General features: G+C 39.0%; 2 protein-coding genes across 2 annotated transcripts; one reads left to right on the forward strand and one right to left on the reverse strand.

The window, feature by feature from the left end:
• Positions 1 to 1,399: 1,399 nt before the first annotated feature.
• DUSP12 (dual specificity phosphatase 12) lies at positions 1,400 to 11,819 on the reverse strand. Its single transcript, XM_063294643.1, has 6 exons — positions 11,524 to 11,819; positions 9,978 to 10,091; positions 9,759 to 9,877; positions 7,543 to 7,639; positions 4,732 to 4,918; positions 1,400 to 1,897 (listed from the first exon to the last, which is right to left on the reverse strand). Exons 1-6 carry the CDS (start codon positions 11,778 to 11,780, stop codon positions 1,736 to 1,738), a joined length of 936 nt encoding a protein of 311 aa, XP_063150713.1. The 5' UTR covers positions 11,781 to 11,819; the 3' UTR covers positions 1,400 to 1,735.
• An 11,504-nt stretch (positions 11,820 to 23,323) lies between these two features.
• Positions 23,324 to 24,975, forward strand: TENT5C (terminal nucleotidyltransferase 5C). Its single transcript, XM_063296667.1, has one exon. It carries the CDS (start codon positions 23,363 to 23,365, stop codon positions 24,524 to 24,526), a length of 1,164 nt encoding a protein of 387 aa, XP_063152737.1. The 5' UTR covers positions 23,324 to 23,362; the 3' UTR covers positions 24,527 to 24,975.
• The last annotated feature ends 294 nt before the right edge of the window (positions 24,976 to 25,269 follow it).

The raw sequence follows: 25,269 nt of genomic DNA on the forward strand, positions 1-25,269 counted from the left end.
ATAAGGACACTTCCAAGTGCTGTGAACTTCTTTCTATAGGGAAACTGCTTTTCTCTTTGTCTGAAAGTGAATCACACCACCTCTTAACCAAGGTAAATTTAAGTCACTCAGCACATACTGAATTGTGGCATTCTAACTACATTAATAGCCTGTTAATTGAAGCCTTTGCTCCAAGTCTTAGAATTCTAGAACATCCAAGAAAGAGTGATGGTTTGCATGGAACACCCCAGAAAGTTATTCTGCAAATGTAGGAACAGGAGTTCAACTCGCCTGGGAGAATTTTTGCTCTACCCTTTGGCAGATACTTTCTGCAATACCATGGGTTGCTTCTCCACCCTCCACCCCACGCTTTTAATGTCAATCTTGGGAATGTTCCTAAATTCAAAACTGTTGCTAGGGGTATAAAAGGCTTTTGTAGTTTGGAATACCTTTGAACAGTTTAAGATGGTTAAACTGTTTAAGGCTGATTAATCAACCTGTCTGTACATAAATATTTCTGAGTCTCCAGAAATACTGGTAAGCCCTTGCTTGGACTACTACAAGCTTACTACACATAAGCCTATGAAGATGAGGTAGGTGTTTACCAATGACCAGGCCTTTTCAGTACCATATAGCCCTCTTGTTTTGAAATGCACCCCACACCTTTTCCCCCAAAACTGCCCCACACTTGGGGTTTTTTTTTTTTAATTTTCTTAGGTCTTTTTAGTTGAAAGTGAGACTTTTAGACTTTATCTTTTATGACATTTCTGCTGTTCCTACAAGTTTTATATTTTTTATCCTTGGCGTTTATGTTATTTTTAAATTTATTATTTTTATCTCTAATGTCTCAGCTACCTTTCAACCAAAAACTGCTCTGACCATTTTTGCTAATTTCATCAATGTCATAGAATGAGAGATATCTTTAAGCAACTTTAAGAATCAGTAGACTCCCAACTACCTACACACACGTGTCCAAACATTAACTCCATTGTATGCAGCTCAGCATAGCACTGACTGCCAAATTCTACTTCACAAGAGGATTTTTAAAAAAATCAAATTATATAAACTAAACAGAATATGCAAATATAGTTTGAATTTTTTAACTGTAGTAATTCCAAAATTCCTCAAGAGAACCATGCTGAACAGATCTTGCTGGAAATGGATTAAGCATTCATATAATAGGCTACTTGCCAAGATTTATATGTGAACAGCTGGTTATACATGTGGCAAAACTCCCAGAAGCTGAGGTGAGCAGCCCACCCCTTCTAAACTCCCCAACTTTCAGAAGAATTAACTTCTACAAAAGCACATCTCATATTAGATCTTCTATCAAACCTCAATTATATCTTTGATAATTGAGCATCTCTATAATTTAACATCCTGCCTGTTCCCTCTCCAGACATAAACCCACACACCAAACTTCCAGGAATATTTTTATTGGGAAGATATCGTTCATGCATACAACACAGCTGAATTTTTCAGAAGGAAGAACCTCTGGATGCATTTGCAGCTAACCTTGGTCAGAGCAGTCATGTTGTGCAAATATGCCCTAGTGTGACCAAACATTTCTTTACTGTTCAGTCTTAAGAAATTAAAACTTTCAAGAAATGTTCCACCGTGGTGTCCAATTAGCTCTGCTGAATATTTTGCCTAGTATTATTATAAAGTTAAAAAAAAATACTGCGTAAGACCAAGCATTAATTAAAATGTGTATCTCTGTGCCAGTTATATGGAGTTGCCCTAATACAAACCAAGTTCACTTTCTCACAGTCTGCGGTTCCACATTGGGCAACTTTTTCACTTCATCTACGCGATTCTTGTGAATCTGGAAGGCAGGAGTCACCCAATGACCACAGGAGCACTGCTCACCATCCCAGTGAAAAGAGCCCAACTTTGATGTACATTTTGGGCACAGGAGCTACAAGAGAATCAGAGAGAAGGGACATTTGATATTCCATCTGCCCTTTCATCTTTAAAGAACAATTATGGTTGTGGAACTCTGAACTTTGAAACTTTTATGAGTTAGTTCAAATCAAATGAAACCTGGCCTTGCCCAACTTCACAAAACGTGTACTGCTAGGTCTTTCTTCTTATAAGCATGCACATTAAAGTGTGACCCTTAGACCATATTTTTTTTTAAAAATTCCAGCACGCTTCTTCCCACAATTTGCCTAGGTTCCTGATTTTAACGCCCCCTCTGCAACTCCCTTGAAAGAATTCATCCTGTCCCCTCATTTCCCCCTCTGCTTCCTGTCCTCCTTTAAAAACTTCAGAAAATGTGTCTTCCATCTAGCATTCCCTTGATATCTGCTCTTATGCTCAGTGTCTTGGGACGCCCTGTTGTTCAATTTTTCTGTTTCTCATGCTCTACACAACCTATACCAACTTCATATTGTCTATCAATATTGCACTTCGTTCTAGACCCCTGTGTGAAATACTTTTTGATTTTTCATTTCTTCCAAAAGCCACATAGTTTGCTTCCTTGGGAAAACAGATTTGCTTTTAATTTAATGTTTAAATACTGAAAGGGTGCCATAGGATAATCCAAAATTAAATGCAAACCAGACAACTATCCAAACTTTGTTTGCTCCAGATATATGGTCCCAAAAATCAAGCTGATAAAATGTTTGTGTATGATAATGCTGTATAACATAAACGCTTATGAATTATGCCCAAGATAGCTTTTTGAATGGTGAAAACTATCTCACAGGAAAAAAGATCCAAACTTGATTCTACATACCATAAAACTGGTATTTTAAGCTGATGGCTTTCTGATCAATCAGCCACTAATACTGAGGTTCCCATTTGCTGAGTATGCTCAAGCATCTGTTGGAAACACTTTATTTTTGGATTCTTGCACTGAGCAGGAAATTGGATACTGTACAATGGTACTTTCCAACTATTGCTGCAATTCCTTTGCTCTGATATGGTTTCATTTAATATTAATAGCCTAGGTATTTATTCTTTCTAACAGGTTGCTCTAAAGCAATCAAAATGTTAATTTTTCAAAACCAATAATTTCCTCTCCAGTTGACCTAAAGTAAGAGAAATGCTATTATGAAAAAGGCCTCTCCACGCACACCCCCAACTTCACTATAGTACTGACTGAACTTTGTATCAATAATATCTCTTTTTTCATAAGTTTTATTGAAGGTTTTTAGTACAACAGTAAAAGCAAATATGAACTAAACTCAGAGAAAGAAAGAAAGAAAAAGAAAGAAAGAAAGAAAGAAAGAAAGAAAGAAAGAAAGAAAGAAAGAAAATGCAAAGAAGAAGAAAGTAAGGTAAAGAAAAAGAAAAGAAATACATGAAGAAGCAACTTCAGATCTTCATCACAACAAGTATAAACAAATGTGATAACTCTTCACCTACTATAGGGTTACAAACAAATTATCTCTTCTTCTAATAACCTGTCCCTACATGCAAATCCATAAATCATCAACTTTTCAATCCTGGTGTCAGCAAGAAGTCCACAAAGGGTTACCAGAGCTTTATAGAAACATGTCTTATTTTAACATTGGTCAAACAAACCAATTTTTATTCCTTCCTTTTACTTCTAACAATCCTGACCCTTAATTCATTCAGATGTTGTCGTAGGATTTGGTCTCTTTTTTTCCATCCCAAAGGCTTCTTCAAGGCTTTAGCAAACCTCTTTTGTAAATCCAGTAAAAAGTCATTATCCATCCTCTTGGTTTATCATTTGTAATTTCACTTTGATTTTCAAAGCTTTAACCAACTTTTTTGTGTATCCAGTAGAAAGTCCTTATCAGAGTCATTCTCTTGGCTTGTCATCTGTATTTTCACTTTAGCTGCCTTCTCCATCTCTAATCCACACTTTCTACAATCTAACAATCCAGTATTTCTAGTTCTACAATTTCTGCATCAAGTAAAATTTGTTCCATATCTTTCATTCTTTCATGAGCATATTTTGGACACAGTCTATCCATGGAAGGAGACATCATTGTTGATACTACTGACATTGTAGCTACTAATTTCTGGCCCCATATATCAATATCTCTGAAGGTTTTATATTTTTAGAGTTAAACAAAGGACACCAAGAACAGAAAGCAAAATCTTTCCATCCATCTATTTCATATTGTAAATTACTGCAATCAAATGAATTGGAGATAATTTCATTTTTAGGAAATCTGTTGCAACGCTTCATATAGCCGATGTAGCAAAAATCTAGCGCTTTTACAACCTTCCACAATACCACAGTATCTCAAAGAAGATAATAGATGATTATTAAAGTGCTTGAATAGTTAATTCTCTTTGAATAGAGCTAATCCTCATTTTTCAGTGCTGCTCTGCATAATGCCCAAGCTCTACTACATACAGATTGAATGAACCTCTGGGGCCAGAGCTATGCTTAGGTGAGCAGCTTCAATCACACTGTGGATCATGAATCGAGTTAGGGAGGACTCAGCTCAGCATGGCCTGTAACATCTGCTGCCAAACTGATCAGAAAGCAAAGCAGAGAGGATCAACTAAGTCAGGGGAGGGTAGATAACTCCTTTTCCCAACGTAACTCAGCCTTCAGCAAAGTAGCTACCTGGGTAACAGGTTGTAGAGGAGATAAAGCATACCTCCCTCCATCTAGTATGCCTTCCCCATATTCAAATTATTATTTAATGTACTGTATATATCAACATTTAAACCTCATCTAACAGATCACAGCCTTTGTTCAACTTATAGCAAAGCAGCAACTATTCTGACATTCTTCAGAACAGTGCAACAGATTTTTTTCCTCACCTGTCCTTCCAACACTCCTAACAGTGCCGCCTCCATCCACTGGACTGGCTCAATGAAGTAAGAAGTACAGTTTGTTTGACCTCTATGGCCAAAAGATCTAGGCTCTGAAATTTTTTTGTGAGCAAATGCTGCAGGTCCTTTGCCTTCATCATGGGGCAAAATGCTTGAACTTCGAAACAGCAGACGCCTGTCCATAAGAAAGAAAAGACGACAAAATCACTTGAAAGGATACTTAGCAGCATTCTATCTGACATCTGCAACAATTAATAACTTCTAATAGATTTTTTTATTCCTTTTTTTTTTACTTATTAGAACAAATGAAATGGAAAAGAAACACACACACACACACACACTAGGGGGATATGGTAGCACAGTGGCTTAATGACACTGGAGTCTGCTGGCCAGAAGTGGTCAACACTCCAACAGTTCAAGCCCAGCTCCACGTGACAGAAGTGAGCTCCCATCATTTCGTCCCTAGCTTCTGCCCACCTAGCAGTTTGAAAGCATACCATCTGCGAGCAGATAAATAGGTACCCCCATTTTGGTGGGGGGAAATGCTGGCGGCGCTCTGCGTGGGGAGCAGGAACCAGTGCTGGACCTGCCTGGACGCAATCAGTGGAGGATCGGTGGAGAAAAGCCCTGGATGAGCCGACCTCCCTAAGGAACACTGCTGGCCAGCTGGTCTGAAGCTAGCTCGCCCTCTTGTGGTGTACCAGTGCAATAAAGAACTAGCAACTGCCAGCACCAGAACATCTACCATATGTAAAAACATTGTAGACTCCCTGGCATTGTATGCCATACGCTATATAAATAAAAATATATACACAACAAACCTGATCTCTCTGTCCTAGAATTTAAAAAGACCCACTGAGGAAGAATGAGAGCTTCATCATAAGAGTTCTACATTTCAAAACAAATATTTTCTCATTTTCTTCTTTTCAACATAACGGTGCCACTTTCAAACAGCATGGAATTACCACATACTTGAGAGATAACTAAGGATAAAGCACTTACCAACAGTGAGAGGACCATTTTCAGTAACAAGTCAACTTGAATTATCACTGGGGACCAGAGGGAGAATCCCCTGCTGAGCAGGGCCACAACATATAGATTCAAACAGTATTGCTGGATTTGGATCTCCTCATATTGCTTGCATGTTTCTAAGCCACTGTATCAGAACAAGCCTATTCCCTATTTATAGATTGTTCAGATTTTAATTATCTTATCAGAAAAGATTTACTTATTCAAATCCAGCAGCTCATCAGGTCCACCGTTCAATACCAGTGACAATAAATGTTCTTCGAGAGGTGTACATTTCCTCCACAGGCAGCAGTAACCTGAAGACAAAAGCTCCTCGCTACCATCTCAGATAATCCATAGTTAAAACAGAAAAGTGATTTACTTTCAGATTGCAATGACTTCGATACACTGCAACACTATCTTTGGCAATAAGCTTCAGTATCCACCCAGGCCCACCTCCCACCACATCTTTTCCATCAGTCACTATGACATTCAGCACTGATACTAGAAAGAAAAAGCAGGACCTGATTAGAGAAGACCTATATCCTTTATAAGCAGATTATCACTATTTTAGGATTGAATTCTAGCCATGCTACTCTTCAACATTTCTTCAACGAACAGCCATTTAACAGGGGGCTTCTTGTAAGATAAACTGCCCTATTGGCTTTAACCATGTACAATACTAATCATGTATAAGAACATTCAGGTGCAAGCAAATTATTTAGGCACCCCTGGAAAACTGTACTTTTCAATGAATCCCCAAATGAACAAAAGGTGACACAACCTCCACATGGTACAAAATCAAACATTACAACCTTCTGCAAAAATCACTGCTAAAATTGCCCCCAAACTGGTCAGATCTACAAAACAGAACTAACAGATCACTGCAAATGACCTGGTGTAAAGTGTAGCCTGCACTGAAGTTGTCGTCCATGGTGCAATGTGCCTTACACAACAATGATCTGTAAGAGTTGTCAGAAGGAAACATCTTCTAAGAGTTGTCAGAAGGAAACCTCTTCTAGGACCTGATCAGACAAGCCACCATCTAAAGTCAGCAAAGAAAATCTTAATAACCTTTTGAAACCAAGTTATTTGGACAAATGAAACAAACCCCGAACGATTTGGCTACAACCACACAAGATTCTTTTCGAGAAAAAAAAAAAACCACTTTGCCCAACATTAAGAAATGGGGTGGCTCTATTATGTTTGGGGTTGTGTTGCATTTGGTGGCAAAAGAATATTGTGCATATGAAAAGAACAATGGATTCCACTAAATATCGACATATTCCAGAAGCTAGAGGCCTACAGTCAGCAAAGACACTGAAGCAGAAAAGAGGCTGCTTATTTCAGCAAGACATCAGAAACATACCTCTATGTCAACCATGAAGTACCCATAGGGAAAAAAAAGATGGGAGGGGGGAAGAGATAAAGATAAATGGCCTTCACAGCCCCCAGACTTGCATATCTGCAGGGAGATCTATTTGCAGAAGTATGTTTAATTCTGTATCATGTAAGGGTTGTGTCAGCTGCTATTCACTTAGGGATTTACTGAAATGTACAATCTGACCCAAATGTTTGCATGTAACTGCATCAGCTGTAAAGCTTTTTTTTTCCAGAAAGTCCTTTTGTCTATACTGTCATTAATTCAACATTTAGTCTGTTTAAATCCCCTAGCAATTTAACTGCTTTTACCATTAGCCCCTTGGTCACAAAAGTACTAGTACTTGGAAAATTGCTATAAACAGATCTCACAGGATACAATTTAAGAAATGCTCCTGTGGAGCCACGTACCTGCATTTCCTACACCTGTAAAGAACGTCATGGTTTGGAATTTGATGTACTGTGTTTGGATCAACTGCAAAGACATTACCAGGCAGATCTTCCATCTCTGAAAACCAGAAACAATAAGTAGTTTATATATTTATAAAGGAAGCATCTCAGAAAATTTAGAACGCTTCTTTATTGCAGGTATTTGCATGCAGTCCTATAGCAATATTCCCACAGAAGTATACAATAAAACACAGCTTAAAAGGATGGTTTAAAGCTGCAACAATTTATCCCAGGAGTGCCATAAAAGAACTGATATAGCTAAAATCTCCCAAGTAAGATTTTAGCCTTTATTAAAATAAGCCCACTAGGGTAACTATAACATTTTCAATTCAATATTCAGATACCAATTTTATGAGAATGCTGGGAGAAAAATTTCACATAAAATTGTAATTAGCCATGTTGGCCCATGTAAAAAAATTCCAAACAGCAGCAATACTGTAATCCTTTTATTAGGTCCAAGTAAGAGTGACAAAACTACATTTTGCATTTTTACAGAAATTTTGCAGATTAATTAAACAGTAGATATTTTGCCACAGCACAATAAGCTTTAGGTTGTCCCAGAGCTAATGACTGTTCCATTGACAAGACTAATTCCTGGCAATTTAAGAATCTCCCTTTCTGGATTACATTTTGCTATAACTCCAACCAACTTTAGAATCCTCAAAATTATAATGCTTAATCATTAGTTCTTTTCTTGTGAAAAAAAAAGGTGATAAAAATTCAGTGAATATGATTAGCTTGGTTCTTTTGTAACATTTGTGTAACACATGTAACATAGATCAACAAGTTCCAACATAACAATATGGAAAAGGATATAAAACAATAGAAAAAAAGTTATTTTGTTATTTTCAATATCAGCACAGTCTAGTCTGTATTTTTATTTTTATTCAACTGCTTTTTCAGAAGATTATCTACCTCTCACTAGTTTTTATGCAGCCTAATAGTAAAAAGCATTACATGTATTTGATTAACTTTTTCCTGGTATCAAAGTTATGAATGACTTATAGGTACATGATTTAGAATTTGGTAACTGGCATATATACATACATATTACTACAAAAACCAGAAGTGAGTCCATGTGTACATCTCTCTTGACAAAAAAGGAGAGGCCAAGCATAGTTTTACTTAATTCATGCCCAATCTGATTGAGATATATATATATATACACACTCTCTCTCTCTCTCTCTCTCTCAAAGAGATACAGATTAATGTCTAAAACCAAGGTATTATATATAAAATTCATCTTATTTTGTATTTAAATGGCAGAAATTAAACATGGCAAGTCAAAACATTCTGCCTGCAACAAATAGTATGCTATATTCCAAGGGCAAGAATGAAAAAAACTAAATTTTACCCTAGCAAGTAAGAATGCTTAAGAGCAAGATGATAATCTTCCATGAGGCTTGTTACTGGATCCCACACTGTTTAAGCTCAATGTGGAAAGTGTTAGTTGAAAACTCTGATGATAGAAAAATCCCGAATTTCTTCTGGAGAAGACAGCTGAAAACAGACTTCTACTAGAGTGCTGTGGCAAAACTGCTATCAATGGGCTTAAAAATGGCTATTGATTTATAGCTCAGCAAAGGCAAATACATTTTTGCAACCCATGCATTAATTAATTTCTATTGAGTTGGTCAACTCTTGCATCTTTGCATGCCTTCAACTGTCCCCTCAAACCCTTGAGTACCTAAACACATGTGACAAATTTAGCTTATCAATAAAAGTAATGCCTGTTGAGAACGAAACAGGCTCTGCCATCAAAAAGGAAGAAAGCTGGAGGAGGAAAAAAATGTAATTAATATGGGAGCCACTAGTAACCTTTGCATAGCTCCTTTTAATGCTCTTGTCAGAGGCTAATTTTTGCTAGGATGGGTAGAAGCAAGAAAAATGAGAGGTACAACTTGGTTAATGTTGCACATTGTTAGGTTTCTTACCAGTACTGGGGTGATTCATAGAAGCAGTTAATACCATGTATCCCTCCTTACAGAACTGAAGTTTCATCAGATAAGCTGTCTATAATATAATTAACACACTGAAGAAAAAGGCTATTACAATTCTTACTGCCAATATTAAAAGGGTCACGGCTAGCAAAATACAGCAATAAAAGTGCAGTTTAATGTAGAAAGCACAACATCTAAGTAATGGAGTGTATATATCGTAATCTCTATTTGCCTTACCAGAACAGTTCTCTGTAATATTTTTCAAACGATACTGCTTATAAATGGTACTGTTTACATCAACCTTACAGCCCATTTTTTCATAGAGTTTCAGCTGCCACTCAAAGCCTTCATTCATCCTAGAACAAATAATAATAATAAAAAAACGTGATACCACAGAGAATGTATATTCTAACCCTCATGAGAAAATACTTTTGCCAAAGGAAAAATAAAACATACCTAGCATCAGGTTTGATGGCCTGGACAAAGGCATAGGCCTCTTGAAAAGGAAGATTATTAGTTTTCATTAAATAGGCAGTCACAATAGCAACGCTTCGGCTAACTCCAGCATGACTGTAAAAAAGAAATGGAAAATGCAGTGAAATATGCTTTCCCTCACATATACCACAAAATATATAATTCTTTTAAACTATATTTTCACCTGGAGAGCTGCTTTTTATAATGCATTTCAATTCAGGATCAGGAAGTAGAAGGTTGAGCACACACAAGCTCATCTCATTTTTGAGAGCTGCATTAATATAATGGTTCGGAATCAGGGAATCTAATCTTTCCCCAGTTCCAGCTCGAAGCAAAACAATTATGCATCCTGATTATCATGAAATCCCCCACTATTCAACCCTAGCACATTTTTGATATTACCTGCCAGGAAGTTTCAGGTTGGTCTTAACTGTAATGATTGGATGATGGTAATTCTACATTAACAATAGTTTATTCACACATTCTGAACAAAAAAATAAGACCCTTAGAGTGTAATTGAAACAACAGTCTACCATTTAATCTTATGAAAATCAGAGCAATAACTTAGCATTTGTCATCAGTGATCATAATAGAAAGGAACTAAGTTTTTTTTTTCAGAACTGTGACTGGCAAAAAGACTAGGTTGATGTATTAAATTAAACAAAGTTTACAAACGATGGGCTAAATTTATACATCATATAAGGCAAAACCAACACATTTGTATCATAGCTTAATGTAATGAACAGTTCCTCTGAGATTTGACAGGAGAGAAGACAATAATGAAAACTCAGCAAAAGAATGACAGCAATTTAAAAACCATCCTATTATCTGGGTTCACAAACCACTATAAGCTTTGTTTGTTTTTGGCTTAGAATGAGATATGATGCCAATTACTGTGAATTTTAAAGTATCGTTTACACCTTGGGAGTGTTTGCATGCTCAGCAAAAATTCTCTGCAAGTGCATTGCAGCATTTTTAAACCCTGCCTGTCCTCACACAACCCTTTAACTTAGGTTTTAGGCTTAATATCTCAAAACCCTTTAACCCAGATATTGTTGTGCCTTGGGGCAAAAGGAATATAAAAATGGCAGCTTTTTTGAACTCAAACACGATAAACTCCAAAGCTCAGTTAAAGAGTGGGCTGGGCTTCAATTATGATGTCACGAAGACAGCCAGGAAGGTTTCTACTGAAGGTGTCGCGGGGGCAACAGGAGGTGCGGGCTATGAGTACAGCAGATAGTGGCTATAAACAATCCACGGGGAAACACAGTATTTGAACCCCTGAAATACTTAATAACTTAAACCCGGTTCACACACTACACCCTAATTAGAGCAGAAATTTCATTCTACGCCTTCAAGAGAGCCAGGCTGGTTCTTAATAACTGCACTACAATCAAGGATTTCTCTGCTAGTTTCTACCCCGAAACGTTGCTTATGTAGTACAGCAAAAACATGGTTGGGCTTTTGCCGGTCAGCCCCATGCCGCAGCCACCCCCCATCCCAATCAGCCCCCTCCGGCCGGGCTCACCAGCGCACCAGGGCGCTTCCGCCGCGCTCTCGGGCCTGGCTAAGAAAAGCCGCGCAGTCGTCCAAGCGGCTCAGCAGATCGCTCTGCGGTCGGTCCAGCGCCTGGACAAATAACGCGCTCTCAAAGCCCGCAAGCGCAGCGGCTCCGGGCGGCTCCGAGTCCACCAGCAGCAGGGCCGTGACGGCGGGCTCTCCGGAACCGCCTGCCGGGCCAAGATCGGTGCCGCTCAGATACAGCCGCGGAAGCACCGGCACCATGGCCCTCGCCCGGCTTGGAAGAAACGGCAGGGCCTCTCGTTGCCCCGCCCTCAGGGGCCCGTTCCTGCTCCGCGCGGCTAGGCCGCGGCGGAAGCAGCTGGAGACGCGGCGGCGAATGCAGAAAAATGGACCCAGGGAATTGGAGACTTCCAGTAGCGGAAACGACTTCTGAGTTCCGCTAAATTAGTTTCTCAACCTTGTCCACCTGAAGATGCGTGGGCTTCCACTCCCAGAATTCCCCAGCCCCATGCTGGCTAGGGAATTCTGGGAGTGGAAGTCCACACATCTTCAAGTAGACAAGGTTGAGAAACACTGCTTTAGATCTTTTTTCATTTAAAACGGAAAACAAACGTTTTTTTTTCACTCACATTGCGACCTGAGATCACCTCAGCCTTAGCTGCTACTTTTTCTTGAGGAAAGGGCCTGAGGAAGGGGATAGCATTAGGCGAATTATATTTTTTAAAAAACGTGATTGATAAGCAGAGAACCTTAAATGTCAAATACACCATTGCCTATTTTCTATGCCTCCACTAGAGGTGCTGTTCTTCGTTAATCAAATTATAGGTTATTTTGTATTGTTAAAGAATGCTCTCTAAATTTTGCTGTTTTTATTAGGTCTTATGCTTGTTTTCAAAGTTGCTGTGAAGGAGCTTGGCAGAAGTTAAAGTGTGCTATGGAGGACAGAAGCCATATTGCTAAGACACCAAGGGAAGGATCTGTTAACTTCCCAGATAAAGATCAAGGCTAAGCTGGAGTGCATTTCACTTACATTCAAGCAAACTGCATTAGAACATGATAAATCACACATTAGATTACAGGCACCCTCAAATGATGATTTGTTATGTAACCACCTTGCATTTTCTACAAAACAATTTGGAGATCACAGTACAGTCATCTTCTATTTATAACTGTCCTATGCATCCCACCAAATCTTTGTTTTTCTTCTCATGTAAAATCCATTTATGATAGAAAAAGGAGAATAGCTGCACATTTATAGCATAATCAGTCTGAAAACACCTTAACTCATTATCTACTCAGGGACAACTTGTTGCTTTCCAGAAATTGCTAGACTTTAATTCCCAGGATCCCCAACCAACAGATTCAAGGGTGAGGGGTACTAGGAGTTGTAATTCAGCAACAGCTCAAAGTCCACAAGTTGGCCATCCGGTTCTAAAGAGGTCCATAACTAATTAAAAGCGTGAATGTTCTGTCCACATATCTTCAAAAATGTATCATCTCCCTTTAGTCAGCCAGAAGTAAGTATCTTTTTGTCAATTTACAAAACCACCTGGTAAACTGCTTTTAGTTACAGTGCAGAATGTGACTACTCCTACACAGGAGTACAGCTTAAGCTACTAACCCAGGTAATCAAATGTTTCACTTAGTACCAGTTCAGGCTGAATAGCTCAATATACAAAAAGTCAGCTTTAACTGCCATCTTGAACCCCATAGACAAACCAGGCCATTGATTAAAATACTGAATGCTGGTAACCAGGAAGATTTTTTTTCATCATTAAAAAAATTGTATTATGAGAATATAGCAGTAAATAAATATACTATTGTGTATAATGATATAATATTCTGCTATATTTAATAATAATATACTGCTATCTACATATCATGCTATTCCTTTTCAGGGTAAGCAATGTTACACAACTCAGAAAAGCAGTACAAAATGTTGAACCAAAGGAATTAAGGAAAAGGAGACATAGCTAAAACTAGTTTACACAAACACAATTTACTGTAGCTCTCCATACCTCTCTCTTTTAAAGAATCTCATCAACTCATCCAGTCATGACTTTTTCTGTCCTCCTTTCGACCTTTCACTCCTTCAGAGATTTATTTTGTGATTCAATCCTCATTCATTCTCTATGACCAAACCACCTCAACCTATTTGTTTTGTGTTGGTCACTCACTTTTGTATTCAATCCACATTCATTCAGCATCTATTCTTTTTGTATTCTCTTGTTTTACCATACACTCTTCTTTAGTACCCCATTCCCACCTCATTCAACTTATTTTTATAGTTCTCCTGATATACCTCGCTCACAGTTCCATGTACAAACAGGCCAAGCTGCTCTTACACTCTGCCATTTTTGTTTCTTTCAACAAACATTCTTCCCTCAGAACAAACCAGAAGTTACTCATGAACTTTCTAGCAGCATTGGTACATCTTAATATTTTTCCATCCTCTTTCCTATCTTTAGTAAACATTTTGTGAAGATACATAAATGTATATGCTTGCTCCACCTTGTGAGGAAATTCCTGATGACTAAAACATCTTGTTACGGCTTTTTTTGACTCAAGAACAATTTTTCATTCTATTTCTAGGTGTATATTATGGGAAAAGGTGAGGAAGTCCTCAGCTAAGAGAAGGATGCTTTTTCTCATAATAAATCCTTTTTTAGGTTAGATATATTCCCCACAGTGTTTTAACTAATTCAATCCCTTCTATTTGTGGAATGAGACAAGGGTGTCCAACTTCTTCAATCTTTACATGAATAATTTCTGCCTCACTGGAATCTAAAGATTCCTCATGCCCCCTAAACTGCTGACACACATGTACTTCTTTTAATATATGCTGATGACTTTTTTTACTATCCAAGTTGTGACTAGATTTCCAGCAATTTGTTGACGGCCTCCTCACAATATTTCAGTAATAACAACTATACATTATTCTAAAACTGGGGCCCCCATATGGATGAGGTTATCATGGGATATTGGAAATAATAGCTATTTCTTAAAGAACTACTATGGATGTTCCTATATGTATCATCATATTCTGTTCTCTGTTTAGAAACTGCTGTTTCTTGTTTTTCCTGCTTTTTAAATTAACTAAATATAAAAAACAAAAAGAATACACAAAATTATAAAAGAAGAAAGAAACAAAAACATATAGGGTAGAGGGGTTTTTTTCCCCTTAGCTCACTCCTAGTTTGTGAGCCTCATGGGGCGCAGAGTGGCTGGCAGCAGTATTAGAACTGAAACTCTCCCCACGACCCGAGTTCAATCCCAACAGAAGCTGGAGTCTCAGGTAGCCGGTTCAGGTTGACTCAGCCTTCCATCCTTCCGAGGACTGGGGAAGGCAATGGCAAACCACCCCAATATAGTCTGCCATAAAAAAGCAGTATCCCCCCAAAGGGTCAGACATGACTTGGTGCTTGCACAGAGAACCTTTCACACAACTCCTAGTTCATTCCCTAATTAACTCCTAATTAATTATCCATTATCACTACAGAGCATCATATGCAATTATGACAACCTGTGGATTCCTGCACCCACAACAATCAATTATACCATATTTTTATTAACTCTTTCATTTGTTATTAAGCCTATGTTACAAGAAACAAAATACTTGGATAAATAGATGAATAGAATTTAAACATTTTAGCCCAGTGTGTTGTATAAATGTAGACTCTGAATTAGTTAACACTTAAGCATGTCATGCAAATCCAGTAACTTATATTGTATAAACCATGATTAAGTTAATCATGTTAATGCAGTATTGTACTATAATATCTGGATAAAAATGAAAATGACTCAACCAGAAAAAGGCTTCAAGTAAGCATGGGAAAATCAACTGCAAGAAATTGTTTTAGACCACAGACAAAAGCAGTCTATTCCTCCTACCACAGATTGCTGGGTGGGGAGGAAGAGGGAGGATTGAGGAAGGGGTCAGAACAGATGATCGGATTACTATCTTTGATCCCATCCTCTTTCCTAGCACTGAGTCCATGATACATTATGCATTTGGAAGTATAGTACTCAGCACTTTAACTTAAGGCAAATGAAAAAGTCAAGACATTTAAGACATCAGTCAATCCTCCATAGTGTTGCTTGGACAGTGAATGAGAGAAAGAATAACCATTAATTAAAATTGACATCATTATGTGCCAGTTCAAGTAAGTAGAATGAATTGTAAATTAAATATGATTGATAGCTCTTCAAGTAACTAGATTACAGTTCCCAATTTCAAAATGGACTAAGAATGGTTAATCATAGAGTAGATTCACACATCACACTAAAACAAACTATGATTTACAAAGCACCTTTTAAAAGCTCTGGAAATAGGAGGGATTATGGTTGCCTTTAACCACTAAACATTTTCATGCATTAGAAATCTTGAATCATGGTGTAGCTTTGATGTGTCTTGAATCATGGTGTAGCTTTGATGTGAAATCTCCATTATACCTTCAAAGGACAGAATGGATGATAAGCGGTTAATAGTCAGTGCTAGTGATAAAGCCAGCAGTCTTTTCACAGCAACATGCTTTCTGATTGTATTTTGTTCAACACCTGTTCCAGCAACGAAGAGTTTGGTTTCATGAGTTTGCTCACAAGCATCCAAAATAAACTTGATTTTTTTTCTCAGTTTCATCCACATGCCCTTGCACTGCTGTCATTTCTGCAAAATGATTTACATTTTTACTTGTTTGTTCTGTTCTTGCTTCCATGCAAACACCTTAAAATGTTTTCCCCATCCTTCTCATTTTCAGCTCAATGTGTTTTTATGCCTAGTTCAAAGCACTGCTGGAAGAATCTTCTTTTTCACCCTAGAAACTGTTCTGCCCATTAGATTCTTCTTAGCCTCACTTTATTTATATATATCAAATTTATTCACTGCCCATCTCACTCAGAGAGCGACTGGGTGGTTTACATACAATAGGAATAAAACATTAGTTAAAATACAATACAACAATAAAACAATACAATAAAGACAATCATCTTAATAAATAGGATTTCTCTGAAATTGTACTGTCTAACCTATTTTCTTAGGCCTATATCCTTTTGCTAGACTACCCAGATGTACAGATTTTGCAGTATTAAATACACATCTCAAAAATTGAGTAATAGCAAAAGCTCTTTTTAGGCAAGAAGAAAACAGCTTGGTTGTTGACTCTCTTACTCTGTAATTTTACTCTTCTTAGAAACCTCAAAAAAAGAGGCTCTGATCCTGAAAATTTCTGAAGAACTCAAATCCTCAGGAGTCTGCAGGTTTATAATGTTGTTTTGGGCTTTCTCTAGAGCCCTTTATCTCCCCCTCCCCCCATTAAAAAAATCCTTTTATTTAGCATTTTATGAGTACAGGAGTGATTGTGGTTGTGGAAAAACTTCTCTTTAACCCTTGCTGTTCTCTATTCAATGTACTTCACTTTGTTTTCAGTTCTTAACTGACTGTATTTCTATGAAATGGGCTAGTACTGAATTATAAAAATAACGGTTTAATGAATGACCAAACCCTCTGCCTACTTTGCCCTCATTATCTTGAAACTACTTTTCTTTTTGCCTTTCCTGCACAATAAATTCCTGTTGAACTAGCCAGATCTGTGGGTTCTAAGTGGGACTTTTATGAACTATTTTAGATTTTTAGCTTTCTTGACTCATTCCTCCCTTCCTGTGAAATGGGTTTCTGCTTTGATGCAGAGTGAATGAATAACTTTATTGATTAGTCAGATGACCATATCAGAAAGTTGGGCTTCAGCCACTATAAGATATAAAATATGATACCACAAAACAGCTAAAATACAGTAAAATTAGCTAAAATATACTATGGTGAGATAAAATAAGATAAAATACAGTAAGGTAAAATAAAGTTGTAAGATAAAAATGCAAGATGTAATAAAAACAAGTAATAAAATACAGAAACAATGTGAGTTTAAATAAATTCATCATCTTTACATGCCACCCCAATGTGTTCTATAAATTGTGTTCTCAGTTGGACAGCCCTAACTATAAACTTAACAGTTCTATTGACCACATATGTATTTGTGCCCTGGAGGAAGTAACATAGTCTTTTGTTACGGTCCCAGTATGTGGTTCTGTCAATTAATGTCTGAAGGTACTGAGCCCTTGCTGGGGCATATAGTTGGCAGTTAAATAGGACATGTGCAATGTTTTCTACTTTGGGTGTGCCGCAACGTATGTCCTCTCAAAGTAAGGCACTTGGTGGAATCATCCACATTTGACCATAGAATCTAGCTGCTCAAATCTTGCCCTAGTAAGAGCTATCCTATGGTATTGAGTCAGACCCCTTGTCAGGTATTTTTCTATTTCAAATAAGAGTTTATTCTTGCCCAGCCATTTAGACGAATATTGGCCAGCCATATTCTTGGCCAGCCATTTCAAAGCTTGGCCAGCTTTGATGCAGAGAACTGTGAATTCAAGGAATGTTTCTGTTTCACTGTGTGCATTAGACCTCTCAAAATCGTTTTCAGCCTTGCACCCATGGGATCTATTTGCTTCAGTCAGCTCTTTCACTGTAATAGGATCAGAAAATGTGGACAGCTTTTATATTACTGTACATGTTGGGGATCGTCCCCTCCCACAAAAACCTCTGTTCCCTACACCACCTACTTGTAACTCATATCCCCCTATCATTAACTGCCCCACCTGGTCCCTATCTAGCTCTAAGAAGGGATTAGCACCCACTACTTACTGCATCCATCTCCATTCTGATGTTCTTGGATTTGCTAGACTCCAGCTTTCAGAATTCTCAAAGTGGGAATCCTACAACTTGCTGGAATCCTTACCGATCCAATTTCTCCCAGTGGATGGTTAGAAATGTACTGCAGAGACTTGGCTTTTTGCATTTAGTACAATGGACTTACACTTAGGACAATGGGTATGGAATGCAAACTTTAAAAAATACTATAGGCTCAGTTCCCAAGCTTCAATAAGCCATGTTTTGTTTAGCCATGATTAAATAAATTAAATTAGATAAACTAGTCAAATTATGGTTTGTGAACCACAGTGACTGTATTCACCTAACAGATGTGAACTCAGTTAACTGTGGTTTATTCAACAAGCTATGATCCATGAACCCATCAGGCAAGATATCTGGCTGCCCCTTTTGCTACAATGCACTTGGTGTTGAACATGGCTCAGGGAGTTAAATTTCTGAAGAAGTCCAATGCTGGGAACAAAAATCAGAACCTTTTAGCTGCTGAAAAAATGAGTTCGTGTCTTGGATCAAGAACGAATCCAATTCTTCCGGTATCTCGGGAACCTAAGTTCTAAGACAGCAACTCCTTCCCTATCTCTTTTATTTTATTTTTTAACGGGACTGTGCCTGCCCATTGGGATCCGAAAATATTTTCAGCGAGCGCTTGATTCCAACTTCCACTATTTTAGCCGTTCCCACTTTGCCCGGTAACCCTCACACCAACTCATAGAACAGCGGTAGGAGGCAATAGCGTTTTCGCTGCGCCGCCTGAAGGGGGCGGGGCCTGTCCGAGGGCGGGGCTTATAAATGAAGCCGCGAGGGGTGAAAAAAATACAATGCTAAGCTGCAAGAAGAGACCAGAACGGCCAAGCTGCCCCCGCCGGTGAGGGTTCCAGCGACGCGGAGGCTCCTGCGCCTTCCCCGCTCACCGGCTTAGTTGGAAAACAGAGGTTTGTGTACAAAATGCTGATGGTTGTGGATTTGAGCGCTTTACCCCCGGCCCCAGGAGCGGAAAGACCTTAGAAACTTCTACGTAATAAAATCCAGGGACCAACAGTGGCAACACGAAAGGCGCTCGGTCTCCCAGCGACAATTGGGGGAGCAGGGGAAACGAGGACTCCTCCCTGGCTGCCCCTCTGGTGAAACACGTGTAGAGACCGGGCGCTGGCTCCCCCAAGGCCGGTTGAGGCTTCGTCCCCTTTCGGGTTCGCTCTTAGGGCCAGCGGCAGCGGGTCGCGCCTTCCCATGTCTGTGGCGGATCTTGGTCTGCCCGGGAGGTAGCGGCTCCCCCCACCTCCCCGACAAGTTTCTGCTTGGAGAGCGTCCCGTTGAAGTCGGAGAAACGGTGTGGGCTGAGCGGTGCACTTTGGGTAGAAGCGCAGATGCAGGCTCCCGCGTGATTTGGGGATGGTGGGGTGAGTTGCGATGTATCTTCTACTACCTGCCTGCTGATGCTATTAATTAGTTGGCAGACATTTCCAAGGAGTATGGCTTTAAATAATTTTTCCTTGGCTTATAAGGGTAAAATGACTGTTCACACGAATTTCCCAGGGGAGAACTGAGGCAGCTGGATGTTTCTATTAGAAGCCAGTTACTAAATGGGTGTTAACAGCCTCACCTGTTGCTGAAATAGCATGGGCTTCAGTGATAAGTTAATTTTTGTTGTTCATTTATTCGTTGCTTCCTACTCTTCCTGACATGGTGGACATCCTTTTGTCGGGATGGTTTGTCAGTAACTGCTGCTTTGAGTTCTTTCAGGCTGGTGATAGAGTCTAGCCACCTTGCCTTCTGTTATATAGCCTTTCATTTTTCCAGGCATCAGAGATAATTCTAGAAACTCTTGTGTCCATGTTGTATCCAGCACTAACTTTGGGCCAGATTCCACCCTTGTAAAACAAGAATCTAGAAAACATTATTAGACAGAGGAAAGATAAGTCTTGTACAGCAGCCTTTCCTAATCCCAGTGTCCTCAGATGTCCGAGCTTGTTTTCCAGCCAATGCCAGATGTCGGTAATGAAGGTAGTTGCCCTACACAAGGGTACTTTTCAATGGACAGCTCCTGGAGCTATTATTCAATTTCATTGTGCAACTATTCCATTTCTTCCTTCCTTTTCTATATGTAGTAGCTTAAAACAGGTGGTAGAAGTTACCCTTCGGTGTTTGCCCACCACAAGAAGTTGCCTGCAGGGCACTGTTAACGTTTTGTGAAGGAGGCAGGATGACTCCTGCATGAGAAATACCTTGTAATTAGGCTGCTTCAGATGAGTGAGCTGGATTCAAATTGAGCATTCTGTAAATAGAAAACAAAGGGATTCAACAGAGACTCTTCTCTAAAATAAGGGATGAGGTGGCCGTCTTTATCACACACTGTTCTATCTGTATTGCCTTGACATCCCTAGCATTTCAGAACAGCTTTCTAGGAAAGCTGCAGAGGAAAATGGCTCTACCAAGCATTAATTTTAATCCAGCCTTTCTACAGGAAAGACTGTGGTCTAGAAAATAAACACATGCTTTTTGTGTGAACGGCCTCAATGATCTTTGTAACTCGGATTAAAGCAACCTTGCTTAGCAGTTTGGGGAAAGACTTCAGTGTAAGTCTCTGGGGAAATGTTACCATCCAGTAATATAATAGCAGGTTTGATGGATCTACAGCCTAAAAATAGGTTTCTATATTAAGGTGATGTCTCAGCATTACTGGTGAGCATAGAGATTCCTGAAAAATACCTCATAATACCAATCTATTCTATAGCAATCCTTTGAATTCTGTAGGATATCATTGATGTGCCTCTTATATGAAGATAAATACCACAAAATAAGAGCTATTAGAACAATATCTTCTATGCAGCTTCAAATAATTTAACTGCTTTCTGTTGCTGCTTTCCATGTTCCGTTTTCTGATGCTGCCTTGAATACATAAAGGTGAGTTTTCTATGTGATTTTTGCATGCTGGCTGGGGAATTCTGGGAGTTGAAGTTGCCGAGGTTGAAAAACACTGCACTAGACATTTGGTGCTTGTCCAGCCTTCTAAATGAGAAAATGTCCCACATCGGATGCTGAATTCAGTGTTCCTTTCCTAAGGGAAACTGCACACACATAACCTTTCCTGCTACACTGCTTTTCATTTAGCTAGTCTTGTTGCTGGAACTTGCCCTTCATGCCGCTAGCCAGCTGCTGCTCATCTGGAGAATTGTTGTGGCCAGCAAGTAGAGAGGAGGCAAGGGGCACTTGTGAGCAGCTAGACTTCAGTGGTTTTAGTAGGCTATTGTTTGAATATTATAGGTTAGTAGGTTTGAATATTATAGGTTAGTAGGTTTGAATATTATAGGTTAGTAGGTTATCCTTTGAATACTATATGCACTTATTCTCAATTCCTGCACTCTTCAGCTGATGGTGCTGACAGAAGAGCAGACATGGGACAAATTTCTCTCTGTCCCAGCAGAAACTGGATCTTTTGCCTGAGCACTTGATCCATGCAGACAGGGTACAAGCAAGTTAGCTGGCACCGCCCTGTGATTTTCAGAGCAGCAAGAGCTTCTGACTCCCAATGTTCTGGCAGTTATAGCAAAACCTTTCTCCTCCAAGGATAGTCTGCTCAAAACAAAGGTGGTGGCAGAGCAGAAGCATACAAGCAGATTTGGGTGCAGGCCTCAGTTCCATTGAAGCCAAGTTCTGGAGCTGTGTGTGCCCTCAGGGACACCTTCTTCCACAGTTCGGTTGTTGGAAGGTCTGTTGTTCTCACAGACTTCACATGGCTGTAGAGATTTTCAAATAAGGGTTTTTTAACAAGGAAGGCTTTTTCAAATAGTATGACATAGTCACATTATTTAAAACTCCGAAGTATTTTTTTCGGTGATTAGAGAATATAATAAGTATCCTCTTTTTGGGGTCCCAGGTAATAATACTAAGCCGTAAACTAGGGATTGCAAACCAGAGTGACTGCTTTGGGATTATTAAACCCAATTGTTAACAACAATGAATCTGAGAGATAATTCTTACAAATTCTATCTTACTGTGCCAAAACCAAACTTACCACATAATGGATAAGTGCAATGTGAGCAGAGTCTAACCATACATAACAGCAGGGAGGAAGAGAAGTTCTGCTTTCTGTCTAAAGTAATCCATCTTACATCTTATGGTTGTCTTTCTGCACTGGTATTGTGGCGGAGAACTTTTCTGTGCCATCCTGTAACCCTAAAACAAGGTAGCCAACATGCTTCTAACTTCCTAAATTCAAATAATTAAACTTAGAGTATGTGATAGTATATGGGTAAAGTGTGAAGTTGTAATGGTTGTGTCCAGCATTATCCAGTGGAACTTGTAATATGCTGGCCTAAAATGCTTGTTAACTGCTTGGCATTTTTGTAATGGGTTTTTGTTTAATTGTCTAGGGAAGATGGTGTCCTACAAGCTAGTCCAGAAATCCTTTAAAAGAAAAGATGAATGGTTTGGCTCCAGATTTAAATGATGCAACAGGTTTCTAGTAGTGGATTTCTCTGCTTTCTCCACATGAAAACCTTTTCAAATCCCATCCCTTTAAAATGATATACCATGTGGGAGGAAACTGCTAAGTTGAGGCAGACTCTGGTACACAGGGAAAGGGGATAATCAAAATTTGACAGAGGCATTTGCCATGAACTTAATACTGTTCATGAAAGGATCTGTCTACCTCTCCCCCAGCCATTTTCTGTCTCAGGGTAGGATGGGAGGTCCCCAGCCTAATTTTCAGGGGACAAAAAGCCTACCATGAAGAGGGAAAGCTGGAAAAATTGTTTTTAATGCATTCATATAAATTTTGATCTAACAAATAAGACCAGAAGTACTGTATCTCAGCTACATTTGCTATTGAGTGTTTCTAGCCCCACAACAACAAAAACGTGTTTTAGAATTTCAGGGGTTCTGAGAATATTGTAGTTGCTGGAGAAACTAAATGTGCAAAGAGAACCACAATTGTAATGAACTGAGCATAAAGAATCAGTTAGCCAATCTAGCCTACAGCAAATATAAAATGATGCTTGTAATAATTTACCCAGCTCTTGAAGAACTTTCCCAAACACTCATTGCAAGATCTCAAATTCCACTAATAGGATGTACAACAGTCTTATTTAAATATTCTCTTCCCTTCTAGTTCAAACAATCTACAATGGCAGACAACAGAGCCAAGGCTGACTCCACATCCTGCAGTGTACTAAGTTGGGAACAGGTCAGACGCTTGCATGAGATCTTGTCAGAGGTGGTACCAATTCACGGACGGGGCAATTTTCCAACTCTGAAGATAACCTTGAAGAAGATAATCCAAACTGTTCGGCGCAGACTGGAAGAAGCAAGCATTCTAGTGTGTGATGTTCGGCTGAATGGTTCTGCAGCTGGTCATGTCTTGGTCAAAGATAATGGACTGGGTTTTAAAGATCTAGATCTTGTTTTTCAAGTGTCTCTCCCAAGTGAGACTGAATTCCAGTTGGTCAAAGATGTGGTTCTGCAGTCCCTTTTAAATTTTTTGCCAGAAGGTGTGAACAAACTCAAGATTACTCCCATGACTCTTAAGGAAGTATATATTGAAAAGTTGGTAAAGGTATCCACTGAAATTGACCGCTGGAGCTTAATATCTCTTTCTAACAAACACGGCAGAAATGTAGAGCTCAAGTTTGTGGATCGTATAAGGCGGCAATTTGAGTTCAGTGTGGATTCTTTTCAAATAATACTAGATTCACTGCTCTTTTATTATGAGTGCTCAGAAAACCCAATGTCTGAGCACTTCCATCCAACTGTAATTGGGGAAAGTATGTATGGCGATTTTGAGGCAGCCTTTCTTCATCTTAAAAACAGACTGATAACTACCAAGAACCCCGAGGAAATTAGGGGAGGGGGGCTCCTCAAATACAGCAATCTTCTTGTGAGGGCTTTCAAGCCCATGGACAAAGAGGAGATAAAAACCTTAGAGCGCTACATGTGCTCAAGGTTCTTCATAGACTTCCCAGATATTCTGGAACAGCAGCGTAAATTGGAGACATACCTGCAGAATCACTTTGCCGAAGAGGACAGAAGCAAATATGACTACCTAATGACCTTGCGGAGAGTAGTGAATGAGAGCACTGTGTGCCTCATGGGACATGAACGTAGACAGACACTGAACTTGATCTCCCTTTTGGCCCTCAGAGTTCTTGTAGAGCAAAACATCATCCCTAATGCTAACAATGTCACTTGCTATTACCAGCCAGCACCCTATGTTAGTGATGCAAACTTCAGCAGCTACTATGTTGCAGATACTTATGGCCAGGTATGTCCTACCTGGTTGCCTTGCAATTGATTTATTTTCAGTGTCTCTATTCAGCCAGAATGGAGTGTTTCCCATATTTCTCTTGGCTGCTTAGAGACAAATAAGACTAACATACCAAGCTTTTGTCAGGTCATAAAATCGTACTACCTTTCTTAAAAGAGAACCTCTTTTCTATCTGTCCTAATGTCTGTCCGCAATTTTCAAAAACTGAAGGCTGAAAGATGATGTTAGGCAATACCAGAACAGTAATATATGCTTAATTGCTTCCATGCTATCTTTTTGAATTTTCATTGTCTGCAAGTTCTGTTTCCAATTTAATGGAAGTAATGAGGACTAATGTATTCTTGTGCAGGAAAAAAATGGCTATATTCTAGCACACAATTAGCTGATCAAAACCTTACCAAAAGCAATGGAATTTAAGCAGTTTAATGTATGTAGCATTAGAGCCATTTTCCCTGAAGGTCTTAATCAGTCTCCTTCTGGCACCATAACAGTAATAATGAAATTGTCCTTAAAAAGGAAAAAAAATCCTTACATTGTATTTGGTGCAGTTTAGTTTAAAGAAATTAAAGATATTGGTAACCTTGTGCTTGCAGAAATGGTTTCCATAAAGCATAGATTTCATGATTTCTTCTCACAAGCTTCCTCAGAAATACCAGAGTTGGAGACCTTTTTGAATGAGGGTGGCAGCAATGGAAGCAAAGGAACAGGGGAACTCTAAACGTTTTTGGGAGGGCAGCATTGGCAATGGAAAGCTCATCTACCTCTTGATT

Source organism: Candoia aspera, chromosome 2 (genome assembly GCF_035149785.1).
Source record: "Candoia aspera isolate rCanAsp1 chromosome 2, rCanAsp1.hap2, whole genome shotgun sequence".
NCBI lineage: Eukaryota > Metazoa > Chordata > Lepidosauria > Squamata > Boidae > Candoia > Candoia aspera.

Excerpts from the sequence above, each read along its gene's own strand:
- TENT5C (XM_063296667.1), top strand. The coding sequence starts at position 23,363 with ATGGCAGACAACAGAGCCAAGGCTGACTCCACATCCTGCAGTGTACTA.
- DUSP12 (XM_063294643.1), bottom strand. The coding sequence starts at position 11,780 with ATGGTGCCGGTGCTTCCGCGGCTGTATCTGAGCGGCACCGATCTTGGC. Across the intron at positions 10,092-11,523 it reads GGAAGCGCCCTGGTGCGCTG|TCATGCTGGAGTTAGCCGAA; the intron begins GTGAGCCCGGCC and ends TCTTTTTTACAG. Across the intron at positions 9,878-9,977 it reads GCCATCAAACCTGATGCTAG|GATGAATGAAGGCTTTGAGT; the intron begins GTATGTTTTATT and ends TATTTGTTCTAG.